Source organism: Lissotriton vulgaris, chromosome 2_1 (genome assembly GCF_964263255.1).
Source record: "Lissotriton vulgaris chromosome 2_1, aLisVul1.2, whole genome shotgun sequence".
NCBI classification, from domain to species: Eukaryota; Metazoa; Chordata; class Amphibia; order Caudata; family Salamandridae; genus Lissotriton; species Lissotriton vulgaris.
In genome coordinates this window covers 1,735,668,187-1,735,694,859 of record NC_141687.1, presented here as the reverse complement: position 1 = coordinate 1,735,694,859, position 26,673 = coordinate 1,735,668,187, and the positions used below count along the sequence as shown (strand labels likewise).

At 44.1% G+C, this 26,673-nt stretch overlaps 1 protein-coding gene across 1 annotated transcript in view; it reads left to right on the top strand.

The window, feature by feature from the left end:
• Positions 1-26,673, top strand: part of LOC147733208 (mucin-5B-like) — an 875,769-nt gene that overhangs the window by 616,516 nt on the left and 232,580 nt on the right. The window contains exon 24 of the mRNA XM_086957740.1: positions 49-205. Within this exon, the coding sequence (XP_086813866.1) occupies positions 49-205 (157 nt within the window). The remainder of the gene's footprint in view (positions 1-48; positions 206-26,673) is intronic.

The following is a 26,673-nucleotide window of genomic DNA, read 5'->3' as shown; positions in this document are numbered from 1 at the left end:
TCAATTTACAAACTTTGCCTGCCAATCATGAATGTGTATTTTTTACAGGTGAATCCTGTGCCTTTCTATGACTTGTGTGTCAAAGACTCCTGTTCATGTGACAGTGGAGGAGACTGCGAGTGTTTCTGCACAGCAGTCGCTGCTTATGCCGAGGCCTGCAGTCAAGTTGGCTTGTGTGTTGATTGGCGCACGCCAGATATATGCCGTAAGTATGACCAGAGACTATCCCATTTTTAAGGGTGCACTTTAATAATAGTTGCAGTTCATTCATATGTATTATTATTTTCTTTATTGCACTTTACCTGCACCAAGCACGTAATTTATGGCTAATTATACTGGCATAAATGCAAGCTTTCCTACATCAGGTCTAACAAAGAAAGGCCTGTAGCAACAGACAGTAGATATCTCAAAACTGGTTAGCATCTCTGAGAGGTGGGTGGAGTGGAGAGCCAATCACACGTCATGCTTGTCTAAAGCATGACTGGCTATGCTCAAGATTTAGCTTCAGTTAGGCTGCAGCAGCCTGTCGGAAAATATCCTGCATTCCCTACAGACAAGCAGGCAAGACAAGCAGGGCACAAGGCGGTGCCCAACCGGGTACAGGCGTCCACCCCCATCCACCCTGCAAGCAGCTGAGCCCACTGACATATGATGACCCTGTCCCGATGTAATTTCCAGGCACCGGGACACAGTAGTCTACTTTCTTTCAGAGCAGCAATGTGCAGGCAGCTAGGGGGCTTTCGCATTTCAGGCTCCTACCCGGCCCATAACAAAAGCTTAATTTAAAGGGCCATCAGGCCTCCTTTTGTTCCTGGCTGTGAGTTATCTGAGCTGTCACACCTAGATGCAAGGGAGGGGGCAGCAAAGTCTCACAGCTTGTTATCTCTTCAAAAATACTTAAGAGAGGAGTGCTTTTTACTTTCCTCAGTCCCTGTATATAAGGGATATGCATGCACTGTAAGAATGTCTAATATGATGGTCTGTCCCAGTACCTACACAAATAACATTTTAAATACCATTTTTTTTTATAGCCTTAAGATATTTAAAAATGTGGACTTAGCAACCAATTAAGCAGAACAGATTTATTGCCATATTTCTCCTTGTTGCCAATTTCTATGTTACAAACCAACAATAGGCCTGATCATCCAAAGTTACACCCAAATCTGCGTATCCAACACTAGAGGGGTCACCTAAAATTCTTATAACTCCCTCACAGACTTATCTAAGTCACTGTGTTGTGGTGTATCTTAATTAAAATAATCTACCATCATAGACCCACCCATGTACAAATGAAAAAGTGTGGAACGGAGAGAAAGCACCTCACGGTAACAACACCGCTGGCTGGTACTCATCAACAGGTCCATTTATCATCATTGGTTACTTTCTTACTGAGAAAAAGAAAAGAAATGTGTGTGTGTATTACAAACAAAATCTCAAACCCATGAAATCAAAACAAATATAGAGATCTAAATGTGAATGCACTATCTATGCATGCTATCGCAGTGCATGCCCTTTGGACCCCGTCAAACCACAATCAATTATTAAGAGCCAACATGTTTCGTTGCCAAGAGACAATTTGGGCCTGCTTTTTTAATAAAACAGATTTATTTCAAATGCATCCCGTTTTCCTTAAAGGAAAACGGGATGAATTTACAAAACAAAAATGAAACATCCCAGAGACCACTTTAGTTTTCCTCCAGCTCCTCTGGGGAAAAACTCCTCCTTGAATGATTACTACCAGCCCCTGAGGCTGGTCCTTCCACTGGCAAATCCTGTGGACCAAATCCATTCCCTGGGTCATCCTCATCCACCTCAACATCACCTGTCTTCTGAGCCCCTTTGGCTTCCCACCAGGCCCTCAAGGCCGCTTGCAGCTCCTCCTTCTTGGTGCTACTTTTCATGGGACATCCCAAAGCTCTGCAGAATTGCATCAATTGATCAACTTTGTAGGTAAGCAATGCCTCAATGTCGAACTCCAATTCTGCAACCTCATTGGCTACTTGACTCCTCTTAGACATGATGTGTGGCTTAAAGGTCCCTCAAAAATAGAACCAAAAATCAAAACTCAATATGTGGTTGCGTCGTGGTCTGCGTTAACTAGTGATGGACACCAATTACTGTGAATGAATTTGCAAATACACGTTCAGAACCCACTGCTGCCACCAATGTTAGAACTGGGGGTCTCTAGTTGGCTGACGTAGGTACCTTAGGCCAAATAAGGACACTTGCTTCTAAGTTAGGGTAAGGAAAGATACCTTCTCAGATAGCCCCTGCTCACCCCCTCAGTAGCTTGGCACGAGCAGCAAGGCTTATCTCCAAGGTAAATGTGTAAAGTATTTGCAACCCAGCTCTCAGTAACTCAATGATGACACCACAAATGGACTTCACACGAGTTTCATAAAAAAACAAGTATATGTTTATATAAAAAGATATACGATGAGACCACATGAGAAAAATCCAACATATGCATATTTGTAAAATTCCACCTGGCCGGTTATTAGGCCAGCCAGCCCTTGTAGGTTCTTGCAGTACTAATGAGCAATTCTAGATGATCCAATGCAGTCCTAATGAAATGCTATGCTGTTCGTAATGCAAGAATCAGGCACTTCGGAATGTAAAAATAATGCTGTTCGTTATGCAACATCAGGCAGTTCGTAATGCCAAAATAATGCAATTCAGAATGCAACAACTAGGCAGTCCTTTCAAGCAGGGGGACAAAGCACACAGCAAAGTCCATTAGCCTCTCCTTGGTTAAATTGTCAAACTGCAGGCCAGGCCCAAAACACACAGCAAGGGTCAGTCCCTTCCTTCAGTCTCTTCAGCTGTTTTTTCCTTGGCAGAGGTTCCTCTTGACCACAAAGTAGTTTCAATCCTTTTCAGTATTGATCAATCCAGTCCAGGGGTTTAGGCTCTCATAGTTATACCCCTAAATGTCTTTGAATTCTTTGTGTTCAGGGGGTCACTGACCCCTGTCCAAACCAGTTCTGAGTGTCTCCCTGCCAATGACACCTTCTTCCTTTAATTAGTGGGGGTCTGGATCCTCAGTCACTCAGCAGGAGATGGAGCCACTGTTTTATGGCGGCAGCCCAGGCCTCCTCATCTCCAGGGACTACTCCTCCCCCGACACTCCAGATGCAGGTCATCCTGTTGCTGTCACACCCCCTTCCCTGGGTCAAGACATTCCCCAGATCCTATCACTTTCAAATCCAGACAGTCAATCCACAACCAGGCAGAGACACACAGAATTGTTAGAACACAAAAAACCCAGCCACTTCTAAAAGTGTGGTTTCTAAACACCTACACAAACATTTGTATTATCAAATTGTGAGTATAGGCATTCTAAACTTTACCTCTCCATCTTTAGCCTATGGGAAGAGAGGCTGGAAACATATTACACAGCCTCCACATTCTGTCCTATCGGCAAGATGGCCTTTCAATAGTGAAAAACAAAATGGAGAGTATTTCACTGTCAGGACATGGTACACACCTGAGTATATGTCCTACCTTTTATCTACACTGCACCCTGCCCACGCGGGTACCCTAAACCTACCATAGGTGTGCCTGATGTGCCTAAAAAGGGAAGGGTTAGGCCTGGCAAGTGGGTGCACTTGTCAGGACAACAAGGCAGTTTAACAAACTGCGCGCAGGCACTGCAGTGGCAGGTCTGAGTTTTCTCTTTAAGGCTACAGGTGTGGGTGGCACAATTAGTGGTGCAGGTTCGCTAGTAGCATTTGCACACGTAGTGCGCTTTACTCCGGACTTTATAGTAAGGCAAACCTACCAATTATAGACAAAAAATTATCATTATACTTTATACAGGGAGCGCTTGCACTTTGACACTTACCAGCAGTGGCAAAGTGTCCAAAGTATCTAAGTTGGGAACACCATGTCAGAAAAAAGGTCTAGGGGGAAGGCAAAATGTTTAGGGAACTTTAGCCAAAAAGGGCCAAGTCCAACACTGGCCCTAAAACGTAATTTTTACTTTTTATGTAACTACATTGGATGCCTTTACCACCCATTTTTACTTCACACATTTGTATCACGAATATGCTTTTCCAACGCATGCCATTACTACGCATTGTTTTTATTGATAAAAACAATGTATTTGTGGGGATAGACTTCCCTCAACTTATCTTAAATGCGTGGTAAAGGTATGCGTTGTAAAGGCATCCACGTGGTAAAAATATGCGTGCTAATAAATGCGTGGTCAAGGCACAAAGAGGAAAAAACTTTATTGCAAATGCTGTTGCCCCATATAAATCACCCCTAAGGTAGACACTAAACAGCTGTGTATTTAAAATGTCAGAAATGTACTTTAACCTTTTACATGTCCTGGTAGTGAAAAACTCATAAAATCTTTTTTGACTACTGGAAGGCCTACTTGTTACATAGGATAACATTGTGTTTCCTTTTTACATTTATTAAGTGATAACTTTAAATTTGGAGCCGGTAGATAGGCCGGGATTGCTGTCTAGAGAATTATAATTAAAAGACCTTTTTAATGATAAAGTCAGATTTTTTGTCACAGTTCTGAAAATGCCACCATTTAATACCTGCAGCCTGTCTCTGGTTCACATAACTAGGTGTTGCTGACAATTAGTATTTGTGTTTTGCTCCTAGACAGTGAGATATAGGAAAGCTAGGTGTTTGCAGGATGGGCTACTCTGACTTAATGAGGGTGAGGAGCTGTAACCTACCATACTGGCACATCACAAAGGCTCTACCTGGGCACACTCACAAAGGGCTTGACACTAGTTTTTTTGTGACCGCAGATAAGCTGGTGCCAGGGCAGAGAGGCATTATATTCCTAGCACCTCTGTGGGTGGAAGCCTCCAGAACCTTCTCCTATTTCAAAATGAGGACCAGTTATGTATTTGACCATCAGGCCCAAATCTTCAGTTCACTCCTGGATCTGTGCATACTACGGAAGAAGGACTGCTGTGCTGTTTTGCTGCCAGAAGGACTGCCACTCTGCTGCTCTGCTGCCCGCTGCCCTTATTGATGAGTAGGAAGACTAGACTTGGACCTGTATCCTTCATTCCAGTCTGAAGTAATTCCAAGGGTCAGCCAGCTGACCTCTTGTTTTCAGGTACAGGGAAATAACAAGCTCCAGAGACTCCCTGCAACTGCCAAGGTGGTTTTCTGCTTGGACCTGCAACTGGACCTACCTGAGCCCTGCAGGCCTCTGCTGGAGTGAATTCCTGACCCTCAAGTTGAGCCCATCAGGTCTGGACCCTAGGTGTGGTTTCATTTGAGTTCTCCTGAAGCTTTTGGCTCTTTGTTAACACGAACAGGCCTGTTCATGCCAAGACCTTGCTTCCCTTTCCACCTGCCAATGTGAAGTTACGGGGAACCTGTTTCTTTGGGCCATAGCAACCGCCATTGACATCTGGCAGTGCAAGATCTGCACTTTGTTCTACAGCATCTACAGCACGGGGTGAGCGCCTATGTGAAGCTCCAGCAACAACCGTATGCGATGCCCAACAGGATCTTCTTGCAACAGCAACAACCGTCGCGATGATGGCCGATGACCAATCATGATGCTTTTCTGCTCCTCATGACCCCTTCCACTGCAAGTGGAACTCTTTGTACTGGACTTTGAAGGCAACTTTTCCAGTGAGACTAAACCTGGTTCCTGTATCGGACTCACGTTCCATCTCGCTCGGCCTCAACTTGTGACTTCCACTGGTGTCGTACACCAGATAACCGAGCGTGGTTCCCTGTGCTTTTAGCATTTTACTTACCTGAAAATTTTGTCAAGTGCATATCTCTGGTTCAACTGATTAGAGGTTTGTCATTTTGGTGTCAAATAATGTATTAAATTAACTACATTTTTCGAATTTTGGTTGGGATATTGCCTGTGTTGTGTTATCACTTTATTGCTGACTGAAGTGCTGCATAAATACTCCATGCATTGCCTCTAAGTTAAGCCTGAATGCTTCTGTGCCAAACTATAAGAGGGTCAAGCACAGGTTAATTTAAGTTTTGCTTGTGGTTCACTCTGACAGAGATTGTGGTTGCTGTTAGAGTGGGGTTTCACCCTTCTCAACCAGTAACCCAATTTCCAACAAGAACCCTGAATGTAATCCATGGTATCCACGGGCATATAGTGTAGTGATTTCAGAGCAACATTCATGTGGCAGTGATTGCAGAGGTTAGGCACAATCTGGCAGCCTGGTTCTGAATCCTGAGAAGCTGGATAATTTGTTTGTTGGAGAGTCCTGCATAAATTGTGTGACAATTGTTTAGATGTGTCATAAACAGGTGGTAAGATTTTTCGCAGTAAAGAAAGTTAGAGAATGATAGGTATAAGTACTGCATGGACCTAAGGAATATTCATAGATTTCTAACATTCAGAAGGATGATTGCGGGGTCATGTGGCCAGTAGAAAGGCTCAGTTGCTCCAAAGACTACCATCACAGTTTTGACCACATTCATGCAGAGAAAACACATTCATCCACAAAAGTAACTATGCCAAACATGAAGTAATGATGGTGGGACTGTCAGTTCTATTGTTTCGCTGGAGGAGAATTTGTGTATCATCTCTATTAGGGGTTTACGTGGGTTGGAAAAAGGGGGACGGATTCCTAAATGAATGTCATCTAAGAAGTGACCCTAAGAAGCCTTTTAAAGAGGTGTGGCCTATGTAACTTAAGTTCGAAGACTAACACATGTGAAATAGAGGCATGACACATATCATTATTAGACTCCTACTTGACAATGTGTAAACTAAATAAGCAGTATAAAGTATTTAGGAATTTATAAAACACCAAATCATTGGCCACAAACAAACACTCACCATGGTGAATGTAAAAATGTGTGCCAATAACGTGTGTATGTATTTATTGGATTAAAATAGTGCCTCTGGCCCAGGGACACCAGTGGTACATAACAATATTTCCTGTGTCGCTTGATTCCTTCCGGTGATGTTGTGTTGCAGCGTCTATGTGTGACAGGTAGGCAGGTACAATTTATTTTGTCCACTGTCAAAGGAAAGAAATAGAAGGCCCTATAGAACCCTGAATCAACATCCATTTTTAGGTTGAGCCTGAGCCAGCGTGCAAGCTCTGCTCTGGCGATCTGGTGTAGGTACTGTATGGAGAAGCCCCGCCCACATTTTTCATTGACTTGTGTCTTTGCCCTTCATATATGCTCGCGTCTGATTCCTTCATAGGCTTTTATGCCTTCCTTAGTGACGTCAATGTCGTCATGTGTAACCTCACATGGCTACTAGCCCCTGTACTTTGGTTCTTACACGTAAGCACTATTTTCTTTAATAAATTTGTCCTACGTGAGGCACGATGTGCATTAATTACATTCAGAGTGCTGTGAACGCTTTCACTTTCCAACCTGCCTGGACAATCGCGACCATTTGTCACTCGCTGTTAGAGCCCATTGTTCATCGAAGGCCTTCCGTCTCTCTCTCTCTTAAACATCCTGTTTCACTTTACTCGCAGCCACGCAATATCTTTTATGGGCACGAGCGCCACACTTTGTTTCACGGCACCCGCTTTCATGCAATCTCTCTTGGTCTACTGTTAAAAAGCAGCAGCGGCGCTGCCGATCCACTTCCGCTGCTACCAATCAAACTGCATGTTTTAAAAGGTGGGAGGGAGCCTAGCAAGACTGAGCCTCTGTCCCCCATTGCAACTGAACCTGCTGAAAAAACTCCTCCAGACCTCTCTTCCCATTTACAAGAAGAGACAATTACTTATTTGCTAACACGACGCCAATGCTGGGTGCTAATCAGGGCTCGAGTCGGGGTCACCACGCGGGTGGACGGCGTCCCCCCACTTTTTTTACCGGATGAACGCCGTCCCCCCTGCCAAACAGTTGGACTTCACTCTTTGGCCTCTCTGGGACGAGATTAGATCTCGTCCCAGAGAGGCTAAGCGCTTTAAAAGTGATTTCAGAGTAAGCTAACGCAACAGAGAACAGGCAGTGGAATCTGACCCTGTGACCCTGGGGCTAAGAGGCAGCATGAGCCACCGAACGTGGAACAATCGCATCTAAGGGGTGAGCAAGGGGAGGCAATGAGCCCGCTGGTGGAAGCCACCTTTCGTGACGTCACTTCCGGTCGTGACGTCACGAAAGGTGACAGCGTCCCCCCGCTTTCTTTTTTTTAGGACTTGTGCCCTGGTGCTAATTACTTATTTACTAGCATGCTGCTTTGCTCACTTAAGCGCTATACATTCATGGGCACGGGCTCCACACTTTGTTTCACAGCACTCGCTTTCATGCATTCGCTCTAACGATCAAACTGCTCATTTTATGGGATGGGTGGGGTGGGAGGGAGCTCAGCAAGAGCCTCCGTCCCCATTTCCACTTAACCTACTCTAAGAACTCCTTGCTGGCGTCTCTTCCCACTTTCAAAAGGAAACTGTCAGGCCTGCCAAGTACCACACCTCAGGTTAAACTAACGCATTTTATTGCAGTAGTCCCCATAACCGCACTAAAATGCTTAGTTATGCATTTGTAGAGAACCCAGAAACCCATGCAGCACTGAGGTAAAGTAGGGAGACAGGAGCAACAACGCATGAAGCACTCAAGCAAGCTGAGCAGCTGCTATGAGTCAGGCAAAGCGCACTCACTGTATGACTTGCCCACAGCCCTGAAAATAATTGCACTCCTTTGCCAGAAACGAAGAAAGTGCATCCAAACAAGTCACCACGCATCCTGGTGACACCCCGTTTGCTTACTGATGTAGCTTACCACCAGAGACAATGGCTCTGATATCCTCTAAAGGCAGAGCTGACGCTGAGCCAGTTACACTACACAGTGCCTGAGGTGACATGTTTTTTCTACAACCCTAGTAGTCCATCTGATGTAATTTGCCCCAATGCCAGGCTTCCCCGAGGTGGTACAAAAGGGGGTGGTGATGGACGGAGCATCTGAATCAATCAAACACTCAAACCCAGTCAAAAGATCTGGGTTTAATCCATCACTGTTCTTTAGCCCACTCTGCCACCCCAGTTCAGACATGGCTACATGCAAATCAGTCTGACCCTGTGCCTCATGGGAACAGTCCAGCCCGAACTGCCAAGCCATATCTTCCCTGGACCGTAAACAAGCTTCCGAGGACCGGTTTCTGGCATTCCAGCCGTCTTCAGCCCAGCTTGCTTGAATCCAGTGGCAAAGTGAGCAAGGGACTCACGTCTGAGCATACCCTGCCACACTTATGGCGGCCAAAAGCGGTACAAAAGGGGGTGGTGATGGACGGAGTATCTGAATCAATCAAACACTCACACCCAGTCAAAAGATCTGGGTTTAATCCATCACCGTTCTTTAGCCCACTCTGCCACCCCAGTTGAGACATGGCTATATTCAAATCAGTCTGACCCTGTGCCTCATGGGAACAGTCCAGCCAGTACTGCCAAGCCATGTCTTCCCTGGACCGGAAACAAGCTTCCGAGGACCGGTTTCTGGAATTCCAGCCGTCTTCAGCCCGGCTTGCTTGAATCCAGTGTCAAAGTGAGCAAGAGACTCACGTCTGAGAATACCCTGCCACATTTATGGTGGCCAAAAGCGGTACAAAAGGGGGTGGTGATGGACGGAGCATCTGAATCAATCAAACACTCACACCCAGTCAAAAGATCTGGGTTTAATCCATCACCGTTCTTTAGCCCACTCTGCCACCCCAGTTCAGACATGGCTATATGCAAATCAGTCTGACCCTGTGCCCCATGGGAACAGTCCAGCCCGAACTGCCAAGCCATGTCTTCCCTGGACCAGAAACAAGCTTCCAAGGACCGGTTTCTGGCATTCCAGCCGTCTTCAGCCCGGCTTGCTTGAACCCAGTGGCAAAGTGAGCAAGGGACTCATGTCTGAGCATACCCTGCCACACTTATGGCAGCCAAAAGCGGTACAAAAGGGGGAGGTGATGGACGGAGCATCTGAATCAATCAAACACTCATACCCAGTCAAAAAATCTGGGTTTAATCCATCACCGTTCTTTAGCCCACTCTGCCACCCCTCTGGAGCTCTTGATGGTCCTGGGGACCACCGCCTCCCAGGGCCTGCTCCTGCAGGGTCTCGGGTTACCTACCCCTGGGACACTGCTGTTTGCTATGCTAGGGCGGAAGCGTCACGGCTCCCACTTTACCATAGCAAACCTCTTTCCTATTTGAAAGAGAGAGCAAGTTAATATGCTCTCTCTTTCAAGTAGAAAAGCAGAGTGCTTTTAGTTAGAGAGAGCAGCATGTAAGCTGCTCTTTCTGACAAAGCAATGCCGGCTCTCGAAGGACGTAGGGAGCCGTCTGGAATCGTGGGGGCATTGCAGGTAAAAAAAAACAGTTCTTTTTGAGAACTAACTTTACTGGTGAAAAAAGAGCTATATTACTATGTTAGAATGTGAAACGCTCCGTTTTTCTGTGTGTACCAGTTCTACTCTCTATGCATGCGAAGCCTCGTTTCCAAGCCCATGTTTCTTTCTTTTTCTTCAAGTTCGCAAGAAAGGTGTCCTCATTTCAGGTCTTACATTTGCCGCTTTCTTTTCATGGGCCGTGTGTGTCATTCGCTGCTATACTTTTGTCATATATTAATAATTATTTTCCATCTATATTTCTTTGAAACGTATTACCGAGGCGCCAAACGTTGATTACATACTCCGTGCACCGCCATTTTAGTAGTTTTCCTCCGTTATTTTTATTATACCTGTTACTGGCATTTTACCCTCCGCCTATCTTCTCTGTTGAGATTTCCTGCCATAGACACCACGTTGTTTGTCCTTGTCCTCGGATGTTATCAGACTTGGTCACACGCATACCTAAAAACTAATTTGAAGCACGTAAGCCACAGCCATTACAACGTGTGTCTGTCACTACAAAGCCATTATCATGCTTATGCCTTTATCATGTGTGGTAAATGTACACTAGTTGTAAAAGCATGCATGGTAAAGGCATGCGTGGTAAAGCAATATGCGTGCTAATGAATTCGTGGTGACGATCACGCTTGGTTATGACCATGTTGCAATGGCTGTTTTCCCCCAGGACACTGCAGGAACCGGGTCTGGGTGTGGCGGACTCCAGGGCATCAGGCGGTGGGCCACGCAGCCTCCATCACACTATGTAGAATTCTCCGGGACGTGGTTGTTTTCGTGGTTTGAGGGGCGTCATTGAGGCCCACGCAGTTAATTTTGTAGGGGGGTAGGTTTGCACGCGAAAATGTCCCAAGAGGTTTGTAAATGTGGTACACATTGTATTACTTTGATTTCCTTTTTATGTTGTAGTCCATCCAGAAAAAATATAATTTATTGTACAGCCAGTACTTTTCAACCCTACTGTCAAACATCTTACTATAGTATTTCAAATTATAAATATTATTTTTGTTGTGGACCGCCCCCCCCCAAAAAAAAACAAGTATATAGTTTTTTTTATTAACTTTTATTAAAACAACAATAACTGTAAACGTAACTTAAAGATAATGTAATAAACAACTAGAAAAATAAGTTTAATAAAACATTATTATAAACAAATTGTGATGTGGACTCCAAAAGACGTTTGGTAAGTAATCTGCAAAACAAATAAGAAAAAAAGAGTTTAAAGTTATGTACATGTGACTTAATAAGGTGAAGCATTACAAGTGAAGGTAACACTACAATTTTACGTGTGTAGTGTGCCTAGTACATTTCACTTTTGGTATAGTCCCACGTTCAAGTGGTGTCTATATGGGAGTGCCTACTGCGTTACTGACACAAAAGTGGCACAACAGGATTTTGAATACGCCGACTCATTTATAATGCATTGCAATGGAGGCATTGTATATCTAGGCCGCTGTGCTTACCTTGTATAAACATTGCGGCCAACAGAGTTCACAACTTCAATTGAACTCTGCTTCTACACGTCAAAGTAGACAGCAGTGTCTATAACTTTAAAAGAGAAAGAGAAATGATGTCACAGAGTGAGAGAGAGAAAGAGAGAAAACAACATTAAAACTGGCTCGCAGAGTCTGGAGTTGAAATCTTTTCTTGAAAAGTCAGATGCAGATTTACAAGCTTCTTGCGCCACTTTTCCCATGTTAAAAGTGACACAAAAGTGGCGCAATAAGCTTGTAGATCTGTTTCTCAGACTGTTGTAACCTATCTGTTGTCACTGCTCGTGGTAATTATACATTTCTACACAGTCAAGCTGCTGCACACTATCAACTCTCTCCTTTCACAGATAATTTGTTGTTCTTTCGGAAACAAGTTTGTTTGGTCACCTAGTGCCATAGACATGATTAAAAGAGGGTTGAAGCAGGCTTCACTGTAGTCAAAAGAGTTTACCACTTAAACTCGGGTAAGGTTTTATATGGCACAGTGGAGACAGCAGCATTCATAACTGCAAAAAAGAAAAAAAACGATGTGAGAGACAGTAAGAAAGAGAGAGATAAAAGGATATTAAAACATGGAAGAGACGCAGGCGATGGGTGGGGGCTGAAGCCCCGCTAGCCTAATGGGTATTCTGTGCCTGCTGCATACTACATATTCTCCCCTTTGACAGATAACTTGTTTCGGGAACAAGCTTTACGTTCAACTATATACGATCAATTAGAAAAGAGGCCTGGGAAGGCCACATGAGGCAGTAATAAATATTAAAAGTCAAGGGAGGATTAGGAGGGAGCAAATACGAAGAAGCACAAAGCATGTTGTGCACAAAAATAAAGTAAAACAGAGCTGGGAGGGGCATGTGACGCAGTAAAAAAATAATACTATTATGAACGCACAATTTATAACAATACAGGCTAAATCATGTGACACAGTTAAAAAATACGACACAGAAATTCTTGCACGTACAATTTATTTAAAAAAGGCCTAGGTAGGCCCCGTGACGCAGTTGGAAACATTCCGATCAGCAATATACGATCAATAAGAATAGAGGCCTGGGAGGGCCCCTTGAGGCAGCAATAAATATTAAAAGTCACTGGAGGATTAGGAGGGACCAAATACGAAGAAGCACAAAGGATGCTGCGCACAAAAATAAAGTAAAACAGAGCTGGGAGGGGCATGTGACGCAGTAAAAACATAATACTATTATGAACGCACAATTTATAACAATACAGGCTAAATCACGTGACACAGTTAAAAAATACGACACAGAAATTCATGTACGCAGAATGTATTTAAAATAGGCCTAGGAGGGCTCCGTGACGCAGTTGGAAATAATTCGATCAGCAAAATACGATCAATAAGAATAGAGGCCTGGGAAGACAACGTGTGCTAGCAATAAATATTAAAAGACATGGAAGGATTAGGAGGGAGCAACTACTATGAAGAACAAAGCATGTTGCGCATAAAATAAAGCAAAACAGCTGAAATGGCCACGTGATGCACAAAAAAAAAATAATATGCAGGAACAATTTACAGCAGAGGCTGATGTTGGGACAGCTTCTCTTTCCTTTGCTTTTGTCGTCTCTTGTCTTGTCTTCAAAGGCTGGGGCTTTGGCTGGGCCTGGGGTGGGTTGGGCGCAGGCGCCGCCGCCATCGCGCCTATGGTGGCTTGGCTGGGCGGCAGCAGCAGTGACACCACGTCGAGTGTTATGAGTCCTCCTCTGCTCGAGCAAATAGTTCGCAGTACAATCGCCGACGACAGTCTGTCTGTCACCGCAGCACAGGCAGGCAAAAGAGAACGTGCTCACGTCAGTACCCGCATGTTATGGGAACGGCGGGGGCAGACCAATCCAAGCACAGGGCCGTCATTGGTAGCGTTTTCGTGCTATAAAAGACTGACAGCTCTGGGGGACCTCCCATTTGCTAATGTATTGGCTTCCAGGCTTAGTAATAGCAAGATAGCTAGATGGTAACATCTGGGGAGTGTGGGCGTGCTTTTACCGTGCATGTGCAAGGGTGAGTGTGTGCACCAACAATTTATAGTAGAGAGAGAGGGGGGTGGGGTTATCATGTGCGCAGAGGCAGGCCCAGAATCGTATCTCCAATAAGTGACCACTTGTACTCATTCTCGTAGCGCGCCCTGTGCTCTGATTTGACACTGAGAGGGTGATCGCACCATACTTTGTACTGCTGATCATACTCAGCGCGTACCCGGGCATACGCTACGAATACGCTTTGACGTTACGCGTCGCATTAAATCTTCCGTGTGATGCCATCTATGGTGCCTTGTACGCGAAAGGCACCAATTTTTTTACTTGTTTAAAAACATATATTTATGTTTTTAATGAACATACTAAGGGTAGAAATTATCTGGGATAATTATGAAAATAGTTTTTTTGAACTTTTAAAAGCAATTACACAAATCGCGGTGGAACGCCATGCGTACTCGCATCATAAGAGTACCGTAAGCCCACCATAAGCATACGCAAAGCCAAGTGACTTTAAATCAAGAGATTTGATTGGTTCATAACACTTCCTATTCCAACTGTTGAAAGTTCCATCCCATTTTAATCATTCTACTTTGACCATAATACCAGCAATGGACTCATCTTCCAGCTACTCTTCAGAGGGAGATTTCATTCCTGAAGAACCTACAAAGAAGAGGAAAGAAGCTCTAATTTTGGAAGTTTTTTACTTTTCCTGAAGGACAAAGAAAGGTAAGTGCTCCAAAAGTAACCTGTAAAATTTGCCGAACAATACTTTCAAGGGGTGATCCATCTAAAAAATACTCCTTTAGCACAGCAAATATGGTGCGACACGTGAAGAACTTGCACCCCAACAACTTTGCTTGGGTTGCAAGACGGAGGTTGCAGGACAACCCACCTGCTACTGCACCAGGCACATCAACTGCTGCAGCAGCATTTTCAGCAAGCAGTCCACACCCACAAATTGATCCTGACTTTGGTGAAGTTAAAATTGTATGCATTTATTGCGATAAACTTTTGTGTTATGGGGTACAGTCTATCGACCTGATAAGACGCAGGAAGAAGGAGCATTGGTGTCCTCGATATTAGTTCTTTTTTTTCATTCTTTTGTTCCTGTTGGACACTTTTTGGGTTCCAATTGCATTTTTTAGGTTTAAAAAAAAACTTATTGACAAAACACAAAAAAAAAAGAAAACTACAAACACAAAAAAACCCAGTTCTTTTTAGAACTACCTTCACTGGTCAAAGAAAGAACTATATTTCTATGTTAGTGTATACATGTTTCACAGAATGAATGTGTAGTTAATACATGAATAAATGAATACATTACTAGTGTATGGAGAATGTGAAAGTACAGAACTATAACGAACTGCTACAGCATACATCTATAATCAGTTTACCTATAGTATACTGTAGTACCTCCGAAGCACTTGAATGTAACATATGCACATAAATATGTTAAAAAGTCTATGCTTCAATTTGCACTGCTGGTGAAAATGCCTGGATGAATTTCTATGTGTTACGGGTGGATTTACAACCTCCTTGTGCCTCTTTTAGCACAGATGTTGCGTCACTTTTGTGATGCACTGGTGGTGCAAAAATGTATAAATTATGCAAAAAAGAAGGAGAGAACTCTGGGTAGTTCTCGAGTTTAGGTGGAAAGCAGTTCTTGTTAGAGCACTCTCAACACCACTGTGTCAGGGGTTGCTTTTACTCATTTCAGGTTGGCTTGAGTTGGTATTTTACCATTTCAAAGCTGTAATACTGTGCCTGGAGTGATAAATGGCTTTTGTCATTTTACAGCTCGGCAAGGACAGCACAGTGCTAGTCCTTTGCATAAAGACTTTGCTGTAGAAATGGCAAAAGACTATGTCATTTTCTATCTCGGCGTGGACAACACTTTGCTAATCCTATGCTTAAAGACTTTGATAGAAAAACAGACATTTGAGGTGAGCAGATCTAGAATGTGGCTGGTGTTGAGATCTAACAAGAGCTGCTTCCCACCTAAACTCCAGACCTACCCAGAGTTCTCTCCTTTTTGGGTGCAAAAGATGTGCCATGATGTGTAGTATTTACAATGTGACACATCTGGAAGATGCATCACATTATAAAGCCCTGCGCCAGAAGGAGGTCATATCACAGTACACAGTAACTGGCATATCTCTGGGGATGTAGCACTTATTGTAGATCTGCTGATTAGTGTTTTAATGTAGTGAATGGATTATTTTAGAACAGTGTATAGATATACACATAGTGCTGTATGGTCAGTACAATACTGAAACAGAAGTGTGATAGTGTTTACTGGAAGTGTAAGAATACAGATTGGGGAATAGAAGATATAAAAGACAACTTTCCCGGTGCATAGAACACTACATGCATAGTCGATAGGTGTTTTCTCAGAAAGTACAAAACGGATTTATACCATTTAACAAAAAGCACAGCCTGCGAACCTAACTCTACCTGTCTGCCAAATTTGGTGTAATTCTGTTACCGTACACATACGGTACGATTACTCAAAAAAACAAAGATAAAGGAATTATATAGAATTCAGTTTTAATATATTGGAAAAAAAATAATTAATCAAAAAAATATTTTGCAATTTAGTTGTGTTATTATTTTACAATAAGAATATGAAATATAATGTCAAAAATAAAAATATATAAATATTTATTGAAAAAATGTAAGAAATGAGTATAAAAATAAATATATATAATAATGAATGCATTTAATAATTATCATTTACAAAACCTTTGAAATTCACTAAAAAAAACATAGGTTTCACACATGTTAAAGTTAGGAATTAGCATTTAAAAAACCTTTGAAATTCACTGAAAAAAACGTAGGTTTCACACACGTTATAGTTAGGAATTAACATTTAAAAAACATTGCAAATTCATCAAAAAAACTATAGGTTTCACACATGTTATAGTTAGGAATTAGCATTTTAAAAACCTTTGAAATTTAGTGAAAAAACTATAGGTTTCACACCAGTTATAGTTAGCTAGTCATTTTACTCATACAAAACCTTTGAAATTCCCCCGTTATAGTTAGTTCAGCTAACTATAACTCTTAAACAATCACTTATAGAAACACATACTTATTTATACAGGAACTCTTCCAATCTCTCACTCTCACATATACTCACTTATATACATTAATACTCATATATACTAGTTTAAAACATATGTAGTTACTCATAAAGATACCATTGAGACACTCATTCACTAACTAACACATCCATACACACACTCATCCACCCATGCAGTCCTGCACACATGCTGTCTTCAAAACACACACAAACAGTGAGTCACTCTTTCATGCATCTATACGCTAAGTAATATCCCCCACCGAATAATAAAGACACTAATACTGATACTCCAAAAACAAACTAATAACCCATATACACACTCATGTAGCTACTCACCAACCCATGCAGCCACTTATACACAAAGTGAGACACTGATACAGATATTTACATATTTGAACATTACTTGCTAATACATGTATTCACTAAGATACTCTTAATAAGTCAGTTATACAATCAATTTGACAGAAAAACATCGATTTAGACACTTATTAACCCATTTATTCTTCCATCGACCTTTAGATATACATATAAAAAAATTACTTTTTCAGAAAGACACACATTCACTGGATGATGTCATCAGTGATGTAATTTGGGATGTCATCAGTGATGTCATGAGGGATGTCACTGACCATGTCATGAGTGATGTAATATGTGACGTCATCAGCAGTGCATTGCGGGCGCTCGAGTTATAGTTAGCTGAACTAAATATAACGGGGGATTTTCAAAGGTTTTGTATGAGTAAAATGACCAGCTAACTATAACTGGTGTGAAACCTATAGTTTTTCAGTGAATTTCAAAGGTTTTTAAAATGCTAATTCCTAACTATAACGTGTGTGAAACCTATGATTTTTTCAGTGAATTTGCAAGGTTTTTTAGTGCTAATTCCTAACTATAACGTGGCTGAAACCCATGTTTTTTTCAGTGAATTTCAAAGGTTTTTTAAATGGTAATTCCTAACTATAACGTGGCTGAAACCTATGGTTTTTTCAGTGAATTTCAATGGTTTTGTAAATGATAATTTTTAAATGTATTAATTGTTATATTTTTTATACTGATTTACTACATTATTTTAAATTATTTATTTTTAGATATTTTATTTTTTAAATTACATTACATATTTTTAATATAAATTTAAAAAAAAATGTTTTCACACCTCTCTGCAACTCAGCCCCCTGGCGCGTTTGCAGAGGGGGAACTAATTCCCCTTGCATACTGGCAGGCCCTGGGGGCCAACTGGCCCAACTGTAACCTCCAGTATGCGCCAGGGGGCTGCATTGCAGAGAGGTGTAATGAGGCTATGCCCTTTTTACATCTCTCTGCAACGCAGCACACTGGCGCGTTTGCAGAGGGGGAACTAATTCCCCTTGCATACTGGGGGTCCCCGGGGGCCAACTAGCCCACCAGGAGTGTTCAGTAGTCAAGTCAAGTCAAGTCAGGACATTTGTAATGCGCACATATCACGTCCAAAGAGTCTCATGGCGCCAGGGGGCTGCGTTGCTTTGTCCCCGGGGGCGGGGGTCCCCGGGGCAGTGTGGGGGGATTGGGGACCCCCCACACTTCTTTATCACTATGCCCCCACGATTTAGTCCCCCCGGGGGGTAATTTGAAAAAAAACAGACTGGGTTTAAAAAAAAATAGAAATTGGGACTTGGAGGTCCTTGTGGGACCACCTGGGCAGGCCTAGGGAGTCAGGGTGTGTCTACCCTGCCCCCTTTTTGTGTTCTACACGTTTGTTTTTCTGCTTTCTTGTGCCTCGGTCTACCGAGCACAAGATGGATGCCAACACTTCCTGGTTTGAAGTGTTGACAGCCAATGAGCATGCAGCTTTCTCGGGAAGGCATGCTGATTGGCTGCCACTGTCTACCAACACTACAAAACAGAAATTGTTGGCAGCCATCTTGTGCCTCTGTAGACTGAGGCTCAGGAAAGCAGAAAGACAAATGTGTAGAACTCAAAAAGGGGGCAGGGTAGAAGCACCCTGACCCCCTAGGCCTGCTCAGGGGGTTCCACAAGGACCCCGAATGCCTCAAATGTTTTTGTTTTTTTTAAATCGTGGGGTGCGCGTACCGTACTTGCACGTATGCCTATGGTACGCACACCGCGCAATTTTGGGGCCTTGGGGGTCCTTGTGGGACCCCCTGAGCAGGCCTAGAGGTTCAGGGTGCTTCTACCCTGCCCCCTTTTTGACCCCGCTACACTTCTCCAATTATATAACTCGCCCGTCGATGGGAGGCTCCAGTGAGACTTCTGGGAAGTGTAGTACGGAAAGCACACAATCAAGTCCTGTATGGACTCCACAAGTGGGCCCGTCCTCGATTCCATGTACGGCTGCTACTTCACTGCCGTGACCCCCACGTTAACGGGGTGGTGCATACTCTGCGGCTGGACTGCCGCATATAGATTCACGCTCCAAGGTTGTCCACCATGTGAGTAGCACGCGAGCAGCAGCTTTATTTATGTGTAGGTGAGGACGGGGATCCGCTTGTAGACGCCGCTCCGTAATGGATCTGCCCGACGCGTTTCGAAGCTCCATCTGCTTCTCTTCAGGGGCTTTAACGGAAGCGGTGTGCGCACCCGCTACACTTCTCCAATTATATAACTCGCCCGTCGATGGGAGGCTCCAGTGAGACTTCTGGGAAGTGTAGTACGGAAAGCACACAATCAAGTCCTGTATGGACTCCGTTAAAGCCCCTGAAGAGAAGCAGATGGAGCTTCGAAACGCGTCGGGCAGATCCATTACGGAGCGGCGTCTACAAGCGGATCCCCGTCCTCACCTACACATAAATAAAGCTGCTGCTCGCGTGCTACTCACATGGTGGACAACCTTGGAGCGTGAATATATATATATATATATATATATATATATATATATATATATATATATATATATATACATTTGATCCAGCAGTCATTGTTCTATCATATATACGGCTGGATGCAGAGTCTGACTGTGAGCCAGACACTGCATTCTCATACTGTGATTCTGAGCATCTACAATAGGGTACACCATCCTGACTCTGGAAGGTCGGAGTGAGCAGGGCTATTCAGTGGTGTGGTTATTCTTGGTAGTCAATTTGAACAGTTCAGTATTCAGAACTCTGAAGCTGAAGTCTCCAGTCACTGCAGAGAATAAAAGCAAAAACTGCATCTCTAAGACAAGCACTTTTTAGGTTTTGCCTGAGATAGCGCATGCTCTGTCACATGCAAGACATTTTGCTAGCTTACAGAAGGGTCCCCATTCCTTGCCGATGGTTGGCTTCATCTTCAATTTAATTTCCTTGCTTCTCTTTGGTCAGCACATGCCGTCTCTACTTCCTCTTGGTGGGTTTGTACCCACAGCTGGACCGGCCGTAATGGGCCCCGGGCATTTCCCTAGTGGGCTGGATGGGTGGGGGGCATTTTTGGACTGGTGGGCAGTGGTTGTTACTGGGGGCCGGTTTTGTAGCAGTGCTGCAAAATCGGCTCTTGTAACAAAAGTGCAACCAGCAGCAGTGTTCTGGCCAGCATCCCCCCTCCTCCCCTCCCTCCCAGGGGCCATGGGGGCGTGCAGACCTAATTACCAGGGCTGGTTTGGGATCACAGTCCCCCGGAGCTTGGCCCCAGTATGCTTCATTGTTCGACCGTGTGTCCTTCAACTGTGTGCACTTTTAGAGATACTTCTTTTCTTTTCATTGCTTATCGTCCTTGTTGCTTGGCCCATTGTCCTTGATTGCCCTGATGTTGTTACCTGCCCTCTACTGCATAGTTGCTGATTCATGGTCCCTTCCACCCCTCTCCTGTGTTGTGCTGCTTCTATCCCTCCTATCCTTCCCACCTCCTTTCCATGTTGTGTTGCTTTTCCTATCCCTCCCACCACCTTCCAGCCATTCATGGTATTGCTTGACCCCTCCCACTGTCTGTGGTGTTCTTAGGCCCTTTCACCTCCTTTAGTCTTCTTTCTGTTGTCCCTATTGTTGCATGTCCTTTCCGTCCTCCTCCTGGTGTCCATGTTAACCCCGCCCCACCCACCATAACAAATAGAGTGCCATGATGCTACCGGTCATAGTGCTTCTTTCTCTAACTCAATTTTTTGGACAATTTTAATTAACCTGCTGTGTCTTGCCACAGTGTTGCTACCCCACTCTTACTCCCCTGCCCTGTCTACATTGCTTTTACCCATCACACCAGCCGTTTTTGCTTGTTCCATTATCTTTGCTTGCTCTGATATTGTTGCTTACCCCACCCCTCCTGCCTGGTTGCTGTTTCATGGACTCTCCCTCCACTCTTCTGCGTTGCATTGCTTCTCTTGTCCCTTTCACATCCTTCCCATGTTGTGTTGCTTCTCCCATCCCTCCTCCCACCCTCCAACCGTTCATGGTGTTGCTTGCACCCTCCACTGCCAGTGGTGTTTTAAGTCCCCTTCAACCCTCTTTCTGCTGACCCTGTTGTTGCTTGTCCTTCCCGTCTTACAGCGTGGCCAGCTTTCCCTGTGACATAGCATTTCCTTTCTTTACTTTCTGTCATGCTGCAAGAGTACCAAATGTCTAAAAGATCAATAGGCTTTGTCAATGCATGCTTAACTAGCTCAGTTGTAGCAGGTATAGGCTACAATTGTTCCAAGATTAAACTAGCTCGCAGTAGTATCCTGTGCCCAAGTTGGTTATTTTACAGACAATTGCAATTTTGCACCTGGCAAACCTCTTCTGGAGCTGTCTAAGCTCCATTCATCATTTAAACTCACAGACCAAAGTCACCAGGAGAAAACATGCTTCACCCCCTTGGAATCTGCATTTTAACTTCACTTACTGTAGACTTGTTAAAAACTAGACCACTGTCTCGCGAACACACACACCATGCACGTTTCAAAACAGCAAATGGTCTGATGTTCTTTGGAGCAGCAATGTGTGAAATGTCTCATTTTTTATGTAAACTGTGGAATGCTTGTCTTTTTATCATAGTTATTAAGTGTAAGCGGGCCCCCTTCGGTTGGTGTTAACCATCGCTTGCAATGTGCATTTCCTCTCTGTTCACAAATTACTGTTTTGGTTTCCCTAAGCAGGGGAATTAAAAAACATCTGTGTATCTTGTGTTAACTGTGCATTAACTTGCCTACGCTGTGAGCAGCGTATGCACATCACTGCAGATATCTGACTCGTGCTCAGTGAACATTCTGTGGGAATGTACAGCAAACACCATTCTCTGCTGCTGAAGCACAGAAGGCCAAACCATCCCCAAAATCAGGCTGAAAACTGCATGAAAGCATGCCAGCGACTCATTCAAATAGCACATAAACTGCTGTCTCCACGCAAAGTCCCAATTCTCCCCCAAAAATATATAATTGGTGCAAAACACGCACAGACCTTAATTGTTTGGGACGATTAATGCCTACGATTTGTATTTTAATAAAAAATGCGAAACTTTGCATATATTGTAGAATAAATTATGCAGAGTAGGGCACATTTATAGTGGTTACTGGGGGTCTACATTCCCAATACCCTGTCTTTACAGCCATCTTAAAACATGAATTACTGAACACAGTGACTTGAAGAAACGTTTCACAACCTCTCTTTCCTTCTTTCATGTAGTTGATTCCCTGGATCCAAAAAAGAACAAGCCCGCAAGTGGTGCGCGCATGCGTGCCACAGCGAGACATGTTGTTTCAATTATCCCCCCAGTATCTGGGCACGATAATTGAAACCACATGCTGGGGGTACGGGTAACCGACACCAATAGGCCATGGGCAGAGCAATGCGCCCGCCTTTGGCCATTTGCGTGCTGTCTTTGTTACAAAGACGCACGCAAAGGCCAATAGCGTGGGAGAAAGAGAAAAGCACACGCACAAGTGTGTGCGATTCCTAGGTCAGTTTTGAAACCCCCTACAAGAGGTCTCTCGCTGCGGGAGCAGTGCTGCGCAAGACCCAAAAAGGGAGTGGAGTGGGTAAAATGATTATTTATTTATTTATTTATTAAGCTTTTAAAGCGCGACAGCTGCCCGAAAGGGTTTCTTGACGGCTTTGCGAAAACGAGCATAGCAGTCTTCGGACCGAATATCCAGAGGAAGGGAGTTCCATAACTTGGGCCCTAGAAAAGCAAACGACCTACCGCCCATTCTGAACAGTCTGAACTTAGGAACAATAAAAAGATTTTGGGAGGAGGAACGGAGGAAACGGGGAGGAGAATAGATGTTTACAAGTGTTTGAAGATAACTAGGAGCAATATTCTTCCTGATCTTAAACATGTAGCTGAGTGCCTTAAATTTCACTCGACTGTCCACCTTCAACCAGTGAAGGCGGAGACGTCCCGTAATATGATCAGTTTTGCGACAGCCACTAAGCAGGCGTGCCGCGGCATTCTGCACAAGTTGGAGGCGTCGAGTGACTGCCTTGGTCGCCCCCAGGTAGAGAATGTTACCATGGTCCAACCGGGACGTAACCAAGGAATTCACCACAGATCTCTGAATGTCAGCTGGCAGCATCCATAGAATCTTCTTCAGCCAGCGCAAGATGGTAAAGTAGGTGGAAGAGACTTTATTAGCCTGACAGTGCATTGTCAGACCACTGTCGATGAGCACCCCCAGGTTGCGCACATGCTCCAATGGAGATGGAAGCGAGCCTAACTCCGAAGGCCAGTGCCTAGAGGTCCAAAGGTCTTGCTTGTGCCTGAGGACGAGGACTTCAGTCTTCCCTCCATTCAGTTTGAGAAGATTTTGGTTCCTCCACCTGGCAATTTCCCCCAGACCAAACTGAAGGAGGGAGGTGGAAGCCTTGTCAGATTTTGAAAGAGAGAAGACAACCTGTGAGTCGTCGGCGTACGTGAACAAGGTTAGTCTGATGCTGTCAGCGATGTGGGCCAGTGGAGTAACATAAAGGTTAAAAAGTACAAGACTAAGAATAGAACCCTGGGGAACACTGTGAGGTTGGGGATAGATATTGGAGGTAGCTGTGTGGGAGAAAATTTGGAACGTACGATCAGTTAGAAATTAAGCTAACCAATCGAGGGCTAAACCTCCAATGCCCATAGCGGCTAGGGATTCGAGAAGAATTTTATGCGAGACCATGTCAAAGGCCGCGCTGAGATCGAGTAGTATCAGCGTGGCAGTCTCGCCTCTGTCTAGCAGGGCCCGGAGGTTCTCCCTGACGCCCAGAAGCGTCGTTTCTGTAGAGAAACCTGGGCGGAATCCGGATTGAGAGGGATGCAATAAATTATTGGTAATGACAAACTGAGACAGATGGTGGTGAATGAGTCTTTCTAGGACTCTGGAGAAAGCTGGCAGCATGGAGATGGGGCGATAATTGGAAAGGACCTTAGGGTCCGCAGTAGGCTTTTCCAGCAATGGCGTAACCATAGCATGCTTCCACCTAGCCGGGACAGTAACAGTAAGCAAGGGCGAATTTTGTGAATTCGCGATCCGCGAATTTGCGGATTTGCGAATTCGCGATGCGCAAAATTTGCGAATTTGTGCGAATTTTTGTTTTTTTGCGTGTTTGCGGGGTTTTTTGCGTGTTCGCTGGTTTTTTTTGCGTGTTCGCGGGGCTTTTTGCGTCTTCGCGAGCCGCTTGCATAGCGAAGTTACCCATGCAGTCGTTTATGGGAGAGGGAGAGAGATAGATAGATAGATAGATAGATAGATAGATAGATAGATAGATAGATAGATAGATAGATAGATAGATAGATAGATAGATAGATAGATAGATAGATAGATAGATAGATAGATAGATAGATAGATAGATAGATAGATAGATAGATAGAGAAAGAGAGGGAAAGATAGAGGGAGAGAGAGAACGAGAGAAAGAAAGAGAGGCCGGATCTCTGAAGGGCCAGATTCCTGAGTTGCCCCTACAGAACATACAGCTTTTTATTTTTAGCAAAATGCATATGAAAATTGTGCTGTAAAGGTCTCTTTTAGTTTAACCCCTCCTGACAACTCAAAATGGGTGTATTTGCCATCCTCTCCCTTCTTCCTGTTTTTTATATCTGTAAGTGCTTCCTGATGAGGTTTAATTCCTTGGACAGGTGCCTCCTTGCCTACTTGTAACTATTCTCCGACCCTGCTTCAAGGGTCAGAGCAGGGTCAGAGAATAGTTGCAAGTAGGCAAGGAGGCGCCAGGAAGCAATTAGCAGCAGGTGTCCAAGTTGAAGTTAATTTGTTTGTAACCCTTTTGTAAAAGGTTACAAAGAAATTAGGTTCAACTTTTGCACCTGCTGCTGTAACCCTTGCTTGGCTGAAAATTCGTCTCTGCTGATTCGCGGATTTTACCGCGATTTCGCGAGATTCGCGGATCGCGAAATCACGGAAAATCCGCAAATTCGCCCGCGAAACGGATTTTACGCCCACCCTTAAGTAGCAGTCCTAAGAGAAAGATTCAGAGTGGTGCAAATCAGAGAAAGGTGGGGGAGTCTAATGACCGGAGTATAGAGATGGGCAGGGGGTCAGTAGGGAAGCCGGATTTTACCTTGCCCAAGGTTTCATGGAGGGCGGCAGGCAGCAATTCAGGCCAAACAAGTAAAGGACCAGAAGTGGAAACTGAGCAGAAGTTGGTGCCCACTAAATTGGTGGAAAAGGCTAGAAGATTGTTTCTGCCACTTTGCAGGGAAATATCTTGGTAAATCTTGTCAATTTTGCTAAAAAAAGAACTGAGCAATTTCATCGAACCTGCTGCTGGACAAAGGAGGGGGTTTCGCTGTGGTAGAAGAGCCAGCGAGATTTTTGACCAGGCCAAACAGTACTTTCGATTTGTTAACTGCATCTGTTATAGTTTTCGTGACAAAGCACAGGCTTTGTGATAGCTCTTTATGGCACTTTTATAAGCACATGCTGCTGACAGGGAATAGTCTTTACGCCAAATGCGTTCGAGCTTTTTGCAGTGGGACTTGTCCGTTTTTTGCTCCTGGGTGTACCAGGGGGCTGGAGTCTTGTGGGGTGCATCCTTTTTAAGAGAGGCGGGAAGGCAGATGTCGATGGCATCTAGAATCCAGGAGTTAGTTATCTCCACTGTTGTTTCAATGTCAGCCGACGTAAGTCGGTCAATGGGAAGGTGAGTAGCAAGCACGTTATTTAGAGAGGTAAAGTCCAGCTTTTTCCATTCCCTCCTGCTTACAGCGTGAGCGCTTCTATGATGGCGCGACACGTCCGTGGTGGTGACAGTGAAGCTGACTAAGTAATGGTCGGACCAAAGAACAGGGGAGGCAGGGGGACAATGTAAAAGCGGCATGTAAAAAAAATGGGATCAAGAAGATGACCACCTTTATGAGTAGGGCCGTGATTATGTAGAGTAGTGTTCATGGTCTCAAGATCGGCGATCAGAGTTTTGCCAGTAGTGTTACCGGGGTCATCCAGGTGTATATTAAAATCGCCTACGACCAATAGAGTGTTAGAATTGGTGAGAATGGAGGCAATAAAAAATAAGATTTGAGATGTCAGCCCTCAGCTCCTCGTTTCTATGTTGCCTGACGCAATCTGCTGGCTACCCATAATAAAAGCTAAGAGTACTGTAATCTCAGAGATAAGGGCGCCGCCATAGCCATTAAGGCCTGACAGGTTGCAGACCAGAATCTGTTCTAAATCATATGCTTTCAAAACTCCTGCCACCAGGTGACTGGAGCCGGAATTGTTTTAAAAAGACCAATAGACCAACCCCAAGGGCGGCGACGCAGTGCTGTAACTGTAATCACCCCCTTTGAGACATCAAACCGCGAACGTGCAGTGGGCTAACGCCATTCACTCTTTGGATGTGTAACAGCCAGCATTTTTTAATGAAAAACAGGCTGCTGTACTACTGTTACAGGTAAGTAACGCTGCATCCACAAACACTTCA